The sequence below is a fragment of the Marmota marmota genome, unplaced genomic scaffold (assembly GCF_001458135.2).
Source record: "Marmota marmota marmota unplaced genomic scaffold, marMar, whole genome shotgun sequence".
In the NCBI taxonomy this organism is placed as follows: Eukaryota; Metazoa; Chordata; class Mammalia; order Rodentia; family Sciuridae; genus Marmota; species Marmota marmota.
Window position 1 is genome coordinate 1,631,427 of NW_026000052.1, and position 10,570 is coordinate 1,641,996.

Sequence of the window (10,570 nt, forward strand, 5' to 3'; positions counted from 1 at the left end):
GCTTTCAAAGCTAGAGACCTATTTGAGTAGGTGCATTTCCTTAAAAAAAAAAAATTAGGTTTGTTTTGGTATGTGGGGTTTGGGGACCTGAGACTTCCTGGCCTACACACACCTGTGTTCCCCCACCTCCAGCAACTGTGACAGGGACCTCAGCATCCATGGGGCAGTGCCAGGAAGCATCCAGGCCCAAGCTGGGGAGCATGCAGATAGCGAGGGACCGGAGCTGGGTCCGGGCAGCAGGAGGGCGGCTGGGCCCTCTGGGAATGTGGAGGTCATATCTGACTGACTTGGATGACATCACCCAGGGTGAGGGGACACTGGTAGGGGATATCCAGAAACCCTCCCAGGATCTCAGCTCCTCCCTGCAGGTTCCAGACTCCACGCTCAGCCCCGGGGCAGGGCTTCTCCCTGTTTCTCTGAGGTTGAAGGACAAAGTCAACCGTATCCCCACTTGCCCAGAACCAGTGCACACCTGGCCCAAAGCACACCTGGGCAAGTTTTCAGGAGCCTGAGAACTGGCCCTCGTCCAGGATAGCCAGGCCCCTCCTGGCGTGGCGGGGAGATGGCCTGGGCAAGTCCACAAAGCTCTAGCACCCAGTCTGCTGACCACAGGCGTCACCCTCCCAGATTGTCTGGCCATGGGCGGAGCCACTTCCAGGGTGGTCTTGCTGTGGGGAGCCCAGCTCTGGTTGAGGAGGCCTTGCCTAGGACTGTGTTGAGCAACTATCCAGGGCCCAGGGCTGCTGCCCTGGAGGCTGCCTCAGGAGGCAGAGTCCCCCCACCCAAGTATTCCAAAGACCAGGACGATCCCAGCTTGTGCCCAAACCAAATTTGCTAAATATCTAGAGGAGTTTCTTGGAAGGGGGCTATTTTCCAGTGTTCTTGGGGTGGGTGATGGGTGGCCTAGAGCCCCTCAGTTCCTGCTTCCACCACCTCCCTGCAGGGGACTCCCAAACCACGATGGGGAGAGGGCGCCACCTGCTGGCAGCCTAGGAGGGCTACAACCAGCTGCCTGTTCTCAGTGAGGACGCCTAGGCCCCCAGGGCTCCAGGCCTTGCACATTGAAAAACTCAAGTCTAAGGACCCCTGGGAAAACTTCAACACCAGGAGTAAGGGTGGTTGGTCCCAGGAGACTGAGGCCAGCAGCCCTGTGCCCCCACGGCCACCTGCCACAGTCCTGCATGTGTCCTGTAGCTGTGGTTCTACAGATTTTGACTTTGGTGTCACTGGACCTAGCGGTGCCAGTCTACCTACCTGCCTGTCCGCCTGCCAGCCAGGCCCCAGCCAGGCAGCCCCCGCCACAGGTACCATGTTTCAGAAGCTTGGAGCTAGAATTCTGCCACCGGGGTCCTATTAGCTCCAGCTGCCAGGTGCATTGTTAAAGGCCAGCTGTGCTGATGGTCCCTGGGGAGGGGGCAGTCAGGAGGGGACAGCAATCTGGCAGGGGGAAGTGCCAAGGTCCACTAGGCCTGAGACACGCCCCACTGCCCCAGGGGGCCCAGTGGGGATGGGGTGTCCCAAGTGCCTGCCCACCCCCTCCCCAGTGAGGTTGGTGTTGGGTGGTGCGGAGACCTCCAGGTTCTGTCCCTCCTCCTCCCCACATATGGGACCCAGCAGGGTACAGGGCCTCAGGTGTGCACCCCACCCTGACCTCAAAGTGGTGGTTACTCGGGTGAGGCTCCTGGCTCCTGGCTCCTGGCTCCTGGCACAGGAATACAAGTCCCCTGGGCTGCACAGGGAGGAGGAGGAGCTGCAAACTCTGGTAGGGCTGGGGTTTCTCTGGCAACCTCTGGGCGGGGCAGCTTCCCTCAGCAACTGGGCACCTGGAGTCCTTAGCTCCAGGGCACTCGCACTGTGGACTCCTCTGGCCTTGTAGTGTGGCTGCTGCCCAGCGTCCTCCTGCAGACAGGGAGACCTGGAGCCCTCCAGTGGGTGAGTACCTGGGGAGATCTACCTGAACCCTGCCCAGTCTGCACCAAGCACCTGGAGGAGGGGGCTGGGGCAGAAGGGGGGCAGAGATAGGGAGCAGGGGGCACAGGCTCCCTGTTCCTCTACCCAGCTCCCCTGGGGGAATCTTCCTGTGTTGCCCCCTCTGAGGGTGTGGGCCCCGAGGCAGAGCGAGACTGCCTTGGGAGGGCTTCTCCCCTGCCCTGCCTGCAGGGCTGCCTCCCTCCGAGCTCAGGTGAGCTCCTGTGAGCACTGTCACCATCTCCGTCTGTGAAGTGGGAATGAGCTTTGCCCAGACCTGACGGGGCTGACGTGAGGCTCAGTATTGGGCCCACCTGGCAAATCCATTATCCTGACAGTGGGGTGGGGACAAGGAGAGGCTGCACTGGCCAGGACAGCCCAGCCCAGTATGGGCAACCTGCTAAAGCTCTCTGGCATGTGGCCTGGCTCCCTGGCTGACCCGCCTTGCTGTAGAGCCCCCATTAGGGTCTGTGAGGTAAGTCTGGAGCAGTCCAGGACGGAGGCCCAGAGCTAGACCCTCAAGGCCCTGGCCCTCTGCTGGCCATCTGAGCCCTTGAGGGGGCTCTGGTCCCTGAGGAAGTGGTGCTGTGTGCTCGGGCTCCTTTTTCAGGTGGCACCCCCTTGCTGGGGGGTCAGGTCACAAGTCCCACAGCTGTGTGCTGCTCTGAGGACCCATGATTTGAGGGAGGTGGTACTGAGAGGGGTCCCTGCTCTGCATATGTGACAGTTGGCAAGGTCACAGCCTCCCTCACAGGGAAGTGTGGAGTCAAGGCCACCCCAGGTAAGGTGTTGCAGGCAGGGTCTGGGTGCCCTGGAGGGCCAGCTCAGGAGGCCCGTTCCTCACGGGCCTTCTCAGGTGGGAGGTAGGTGCCCGCCCTGGCTGTGGAGGAGGCTGACCAGGCCTGGGGTCGGGTGTGGAGGGGCTGCCTGGGACCTCCCTCTGTGGCGAGGCCCTGGTGGAGCCTCTCCTTGGCACCTGGATGTGTCCCCCAGGGTCTTCTTCTGGGTCTTATGAGCTGGCGGTGCAGCTGGGGTCTCTGCAGGAGCAGTGACAGCCCTCCCTGCCCGCCGCCGCCTCGGACTACAGCACCCGCGACAGGACAGCTTGCCACGTGCCATCTCTGCCTCGTCTCACTCCTTGGCCTCTTCCATCTGGCTTCCCAGTGGCACCCACTCCCCACGGTCTTCCCAAGTCCCAGCCTGCTGTCGCTCCTTCCCGCCCTGGCATCTGCTGCCTCTGTGTCCCCTGTCTCCTGGGGCAAGGCCAGTGGAAGCTTCAGTGGGCTGGACGGACGGGCTGCCCAGACTCACACCCACAGAAAAGCCCTGCCCTGCTCTGCAGACCCTTGGGGTGTGTGTGTGTGTGTGGCGTGCACCACAGGGGAGACCTGTGCTTTGACTCGGGGGCCCAGAGCCTCTGGCCCTCTACATGTCATTCCCTGGCTGTGACTGTGACCTGCTCGAGCCTGAAGAGCTGGGCTGCTGTGGGGACCCTGAGGCTCTGCTGCCTTCCTGGCCCTGGCAGCCTGGTGGCCTCGGGGTGCAGCTGTGCCGCCGGCGGCTGTGGGGCTGCAGAGGGCAGGGCAGTTGGTGGCAGGGTGCCATGCCAACACCCGGGCCTGTGTTGCTGTTGCTGGGCACTGTGGCCTCAGGCCCTGGGGCCCCCAGGGTGACGGGCATGGTGCCCTTCTCCTCTCGCTGTGCAGCAGGGCCGGGGCGGTGAGAAGTAAACAGTGTTGCTAATTAGAGCAGAGCTGCCAGCTTCCAGAAGGGGGGCCTCCCGCCCCCGCCCGCCTTCCGCGGCCCAGATTGCAGCAGAGTCAGGCATCTGCTGCAGTTGGAGCCTGTGTGCTTTTCGCAGTCGCGGGGGGCTGGGGGCCTCTGCGGCGCTGCTGCCTGATGAGCCCCGCCCCGTCTACACCTGTGCAGCCCAGTCTTGGAACTGGGTGGTGGCTGTGGGCCAGCACAGGGGTGGGAGGCTGGACAGGGACAGGGTGCCTGGGTTCCCTCCCTGGCTCCTTCCTCCACTCTGCAGGCCCAGCCGAGAGAACTTGGTGTTCCATGTGTCTTCTGGACTCCCGAGGGCGCCTCCACGGGGACGAGGTTCCGCTCGCTTCCCAGAGGAGTGGGCCAGGGCCCGGAGGGCTGCACAGCTTGCCTGAGATCCTGAGGGTGCCTGGTGTCTCGGCCCCTGGGCCCTCCCTGCCTAGGCTGGGCAGGGGTACCCGGGGATGCCCTGTTGGCTTCTCCTCCCAGCCCACCCTGCCAAGAAGCCAGCCCTCAGACAGGGCTCCGCATGGCCCTGGGACCCCCAGGAGCAGCGGATTTTCCTGGCCCTGGGGGTGTGGGAGGTCGTGGGAATGACTTGGCATGCCAGCTTTCTGACCCCCCCAGGCCCCTGGACCTGGGACTCAAGCTGAGCCCCAAGTCCCTCCCCTATAGTAAAGGTAATAAGTGGACGTCCCTCAAGGGACTGTCACAGGGTAGCACAAGTGCCCAGCCATGCAGTGAATGTTGCTGATAAAGGGGCGTGTTTACATGCTGACATGGGTCACGACCCCACAGGAGAGGTGGACAGGGATCTGGCAGGCACCCCCAAGGACAGGAGTGGGCAGGCCCTTCACACTGTGGGGTGTTAGAGGGCTGTCCTCCCAGGGGGAGAGGGGAGGGAGGAGGCCAGAGGGCCGGGGAAGGGGTATGTGCCTTGTGCACCAGAGTGGAGCTCCAGTGGTAGAAGCCAAGGAGGTAGTGGGTTGGCCAGCACCAGGAGTCCAGGAGCAGGCCCTGGTTGGCATGGACCTTCCCCTGGGCCTGCAGAGGCCCAGCTGAGGTGACGGTGCTGCCAGGGACACGTGCAGGCTCCTTGACCCAGGTTCTGGCCTCTGCCCACTGGTCTTCTGGGAGCCTCTGTTCCTGGCCACTCGGCGGCCAGCACAGAGACCCACCCTGCTAGCAGGGGTGGTGGTCGTGGGGGCAGGAGACAGACTGCACAGGTTTGGCCATGGCATGGACTGGACATGAGCAGAGGCTCCAGGCTTTGGGGAGCCAGTGTGGGCCCCCTGGTTTGGAGTGTGTCCTGAAGCCTTGTGATTGAGCAGCCTGAGGGGACCCAGCAGCACCCAGCACGGCTGGTAGGGAGCAGAGGGCAGCGAGCGGTGGCCTCAGAGCCCACAGGACAGCAGCTGCTCCGCCCTGGCTTTGTCCTCAGCCAGGCCTCTCCACGCTTTTGCTCTTTGTACAGGAAAGTATTCACTCGGTTCTGGCCACTGTGTGTGGCTCTATCCCGTCAAACCAGGGCCTCAACAACCCGTGGGCTGATCAGCAGCGGGCCGTGGGCAGGGTGTGTCCAGCCTCGATCCTCAGATGCTCTGCCCCCCGCTTTTGGGAGCAGGGCTGGGGAGTCCTGGACTTGGGTGCTATGGGGGCCTGAAGGCCCGGCAGAGAGGAGGTGACGGTCAATAAAGGGGCCAGTCCTGTGGTGGTTGGATGGCCCAGGGCCATGTCTGTAGGAAGCAGACGGGCGTTCAGTCCCAGGGTGGGGAGGCTCCCTGGGAACCAGAGAGAGCCAGAGGTGGAGCTGTCTTCGAGGGTCACCTCAGAGTGGTTCAGGCTTCCAGGATGGCGTGGGTGACACATGGTCACTCCCTGTTGCCCCCAGCCTCTTGTGCCGGCCCAGATCTGCTGCGTGACACTCTAGAAGGTTGCAGAAGTTCCTCAGCCTTTTCCAGGCCCCCAGTTGCGGCAGCCCTAGTCTCCTCTCTGGGACTTCTGATCTCTTGCAAATGTCATCCCCGGGGAAGCCAGGAGCCCTAGCAGAGTGGGACACCAGGCTGGGCCGTGTCCCTGGGCTGGATTCGGGTCCTGCTGGCTGTGGCAGTGTCCTGGCTGCAGGGAGGTCTGGGGGGCCTCAGATTCCAGGTGGGGCCTGGGCTTGGCAGCCCTCCTGGCTTGACACCCTTTCCCTAGGTTAGGCCCTGTATGAAAAAGCCCCGGGAAGGGCAGGGGTGTGGCTCCGTGTCAGAGAGCCTTCCCGGCACGTGTGAGGGCCTGGCTTCCACCCCCAACCCCGAAAATAAAACAATAAAGACTTAGGTTTTCTTCATGCCACCTAGAACCAGGGGACTTTTGCTGTCAACTCCTTATCTCTGGGCCACTCCAAAGGAGCACCTTTGGGGCACATCCCAAGGCAGATTCCTGCATCTCCACACCTGTCCCTATCAGCCACGCAGCAGAGAACTCACGGGCACTCACAGTCCTCAGGGAGAGGCAGGGTCTCCCTTCCCCGACTCGACCTCAGGACCAGCTGCGCCCCAGACCAGCCACACACAGAACCCATGTCCACCCCACCACGCGGCCCTGCCGGGCAGGTTCATGGAACCCCTGGGACGTGTCTCTTCGAGCTCCCGGGGAGGAGGACGCAAGCCAGGACTCCTGGCTTTGGGGGACATCTGGGAGTGTTGGTGGGAGCCCCAGCAGGAGTTGAAGGGCTCAGGCTCTGTCGCTGAGTGACACGGGGTTATTATGCTGTCATGGGGACACCTGGAATTCTCTCCCACCCCACTGAGAGGCAACTCATTAGGAAGCCCCCACCCCCGCCATTGCCAGCTCAGGGCCTGCACCCACTGTCCCCACCCAGTTTCAATGACCGTCCTGAGGGCTTCCACTGTAGGCCAGGGGGCCAGAACAGGCCAACATCCAGAGCCAGGCAGTGGCCAGCCTGTCCAGCACAGTGATGGGCCCTGGGCTGTAGACCTTGAGGCCACCATGTGAGCCCACCGTCAGGCTGATGGCGGCTGGGGCTCGCCCTGGTGCTCACCCACCTTGGCTACTGGCCATGCCAACCCCAGTCTTGGGCAGGCTGCCCACCTACCTGCGGAGAGCACTCCAGCCCTTCCCCAAGGATAGCCAGCAGCAGGGCCTCTGGTCTGTCAGGACCCTGGGGAGAACGGAGAGCAGGAAGACCCAGCCCAGGTAGTGTCTGTGTGTCGTCTAATGCGTGGGGCAGACTGCAGGGGTCTTGCCTTCCCCAGGCAGTGCCCTGGTGGACGACACCAGGACATGGAGGTCAGCGCTCAGGTCCTGGGCCTGCCTCTGCCAGCGCCTTGGTGTGGGCTGGCCTCTGAGCCTTAGTTTTCCCACCTGCAAATTGGGCTGATGACGGTCCCCACCTCAACAGGGCATGGTCAGACCCCACGAGAGATGGTCAGGGCAAGGACCCTGGGAAAGAGTGTTTACTGTGGGACAGTTGTGGGAGCAGGGGTTGTAGGGACAGGGGACTCAGTCTCGAATGCTCTGCTCAGCATTGGGCCGCCAGCCTGACCAACTGTGTCTGTCACTCTTTCCAAGGGAAGACAGTCTTGGTCTACCTGCAGCCGAGGATGACCTCATAGCTGACCTGGGGTGGTCCGGGCCCTCCCAGCAGCTGGGCTTTCATGGCACGATTCCTCACGTGGTCTGGTCTGATGACATGGAGGAGCCAAGCCCCAGTATGGAGGCCTGCAGCTTGCCCCTGTGGGCTGTAAGCCAGGAGGACAGGGATGGGGACAGTTCGGTGTCATCGGGCCGCATTTCCGGCTCCTCTGGGGGCCATGAATCATGTGCACCTCCCCGAGGGCCCTGGAGGGAGAGGCCGCCCCAGATGCTAGGGCCCCGGCGGCATCCCAGAAAGAGCAACCCACGGCTGGAGCAGCTAAGGGACAAGATCCGGGCGCAGACGCAGTGGCAGGCTAGCTGCGCCTCCTTGGGCACCTCAGCACCCTCCAGTGCCTCGCGCCTCTACAAAGCTGCGTCGCTGGCACCCAGGAGCAAGACCCGCAAGGCGACAAGCTCCCTTCCAGCCCCTACAAGATGCCCAGGTCAGTGGCAGGTTGGCTGGGGGAGGGAGGCTGGGCCTGAGGCTGTGGAGGCCAGGAGGCAGGCGGGTTGGGAGGGTGCCAGAGGCAGGGGCACCGGTGTGGCCCACCAGGGAGGTGTGTGCCATGTGCCCAGTGCCCCGAGGGCTTCAAGGCCCCAGAGCCACGTGGAGATTGGAGAGGGGCTTCTGAGCTGGGTTTAGGTGAGGAAGGCCCATTGATGGCTGAATCACATTGGAAGGACAGGGACGTGGAGGGTGCGGAAAGAACCTGGGTCTGTTTCTTTGTCCCTGAAGCTTTGGGGGCTGGTCCCGAAGCAGGCCAGCTGCGTGGTCAGGGACCCTAAGAAGCCAGAGTGGGGTCTAGAAGGTTCACCCGCTTCCTGGCCTGGAGAGGGGTGGCATATCTAGGGAGCCTCACTGCTGGGCAGGAGGGGGCCTGGCCCAGGTGCCTCCTTCTAAGGAGGCAGGGAGATGGACATCTGCCCTTTTTCTTTTTTAAGGCAGCAGCTTATTTTTAAAGATGATTGTAAACTACATGACATAAGACCTGCCATCTTTGGCATCCCTAAGTGTCTGTTAGTGGCATTAAATGTATCCTTTGCTGGGTGGCCACACCTCTGTCCATCTCCCAAGCTTCCCCATTATTCCAAACTCAGCCCTGTCCCCATTAAACACCAGCCCCCCCAGACCCCACCCCTCTATTTCCTGTCTCATGGACCTGGGCTCCGGTCGCCTCATGGAAGTGGGTCCCCCAGGACGGCCCTTGTGACTTTTTCAAAGGCAGCGTGCTTCTTTCTGAAAGTACAGATGATGAAACGCCAGGGAGACCGCGGCTGCTCCCTCCGTGGCCCTCCCAGTGTTTCTCTGGCCAGCTCTGGGGTGTGCCCTCTGAGCCTTGCTGCCTCGAAAGGATGGGATTGAACCAGGGGCTGTGGCCTCCTTTCCCATGTGGAGGTTCCAAGCCCAGCCAGTGCCCTGCAAGAGGGCAGATTCTGCTCTGTAAGCCACGGTGGTGACCTGTCGGTGCCAGGTCTGGCCTAATGAGGCAGCTTCCCACTAAGGGGTGTCCTCGCCGGGCCGTGGCCCAAGGTGCTGCCCCTGAGCCTTCTCCCTGCCCCCTCTGTGTGCATGCCCCAGGCTTCAGCGACCTGCATGCAGCTGAGCCCAGAATGGAAGACATAGTACTCTCTGGCCTGGGGCACGAGCTCTCCCGGGTCACCCAGCACGAGGCTTCAGGTGAGTGGTGTGGATACCACGGGCTGGGCCCCACCTACAGATGACACTGGAGGTCAGAGAGGACCCTAGCTGAGAAGGTGCTAATGGGGATTTGGAGCCTGAGCTGTAACCCTCTGCCTCTCAGGGGAGAGAATCCCAGGCCCCTCAGGGCAGGGGGCTGGAGGGGCATCTTTTTGTAGAGCCATCTCCTGTGCAGAAGGAGGTGTTCTCACTACCTTGCGGCCAGCCCGAGGCCCTCCAGGACCCCCAGCCCCTGGCTCCCTGGGCCGTCTGGCAGACGTAGGCCCTGCCTAGCTCTGGAGGTGCTGCGGGTGGGCCATGGGTCAGAAGACTTCCAGGTAGGGGATGGGCCTGGGGACACACGTGGCTGAGTTTGCTCACTCATTCTATAGACAGAGGAGGGGTGGAGAGACGGGCGGGCTGCTCTGGGAGTGGAGGGCTGCGCTGTCGGGAACACACGCCTCACCCCACCGTGCAGCCTCCAAGGGTGCTGGACCCGGGGGTGCTGGACCCGAGCAGCTGACAGCTGGGCTTGGGCAGCTCTGTTTGAAGGCAGGCATGGGGTGGGGAGAGGTGGGCTCTTGTAGGGTTTTGGAGACCCCAGAGTGGAGAGGGGAGGAGGCTGGGAGGTGTTTTATGTCCTTGGCTTCTGAGTTCCCCGGCCCAGCAGGGTGGCGGAGGTTTCTGCAGGGGCTGGGAGAAGGCAGTCAGAGGCAGGCCCCCGTGTTGCAGTGGTGGCCAGTTGGACATGTGTAGGGGCCGTCTGGCCCTGTGTTCTGCCAGCCAGGATCCCAGAGCTGGCCTGACCCACAGCTGGAGCCAGGTACCCCGCCCCTCTGGCTGCAGCCCTCGCTGCTGGGCTCCCGGGGGGCCCGGCTCATCTGGTCACCCACCCACTCACGGAACCCCAGGACTCAGGATGCGCGTGTAGTGGCCACGTGGGGTCCACTCCTCACTCTCCCTCCCTCTTCCTCTTCCTCTCGCTGAAGTTCCAAGGGAAAAAACTAAGAGGACCAGAAACATCTCTTGGAAAAGGGAGAAACCTGCCCAGTCGCTCTGCCCCAGCGCACCGGCCAAAGGCAAAGGTGAGAGCTGGGCACCAGGGTACGGGGTCCCTAGAGTTGGCAGAAGCTCTGGATTCAGTCCTGAGGTTGGCTGGCTGACAGGGTCACCTGCACTGCCACACACACAAGACTCCGGACACCTGGGATCTGGGGGCCTCAGCTCCAGTGGCCACCAGAGGAGCCGCGGGTGGCTCCTGCCTGTGCAGGTTGTGTGTGTCCCTCATGGTGAAGTGAAAGACCACAGCCCGAGCGCTGTCCTGTCCTTCCAGCCCCCACCACAGTCCCTGAGGACAAGGCACTGCGCACTCCCACAGTGCTGCCGAAGTGAGGGTGCGGGACGTCTGGGGGGCGGGCGTCCTCGCTGGCCTGGCTTGGGACTTGGAGACTTAGGGTTCCAGGCGGGAACAAGGACAGGCTCTTCCACCCACCCAGACCAGGGTGGGTGGGG

The 10,570-nt window shown here is 62.8% G+C and overlaps 1 protein-coding gene across 7 annotated transcripts in view; it reads left to right on the top strand.

The window, feature by feature from the left end:
- Positions 1-1,816: 1,816 nt before the first annotated feature.
- The window catches only part of Ccdc187 (coiled-coil domain containing 187), a 48,836-nt gene continuing 40,082 nt past the window's right edge, over positions 1,817-10,570 (top strand). For 6 of the 7 annotated variants that reach the window (XM_048813336.1, XM_048813338.1, XM_048813340.1 and 3 more), the window contains exons 1-3: positions 3,180-7,823; positions 8,960-9,058; positions 10,048-10,143. In XM_048813336.1, the coding sequence (XP_048669293.1) occupies positions 7,256-7,823; positions 8,960-9,058; positions 10,048-10,143 (763 nt within the window). In that variant the 5' untranslated portion in view covers positions 3,180-7,255. Of the gene's footprint in view, positions 1,933-3,179; positions 7,824-8,959; positions 9,059-10,047; positions 10,144-10,570 lie in introns of those variants that run through there. The other variant, XM_048813342.1, reaches the window with a different exon arrangement.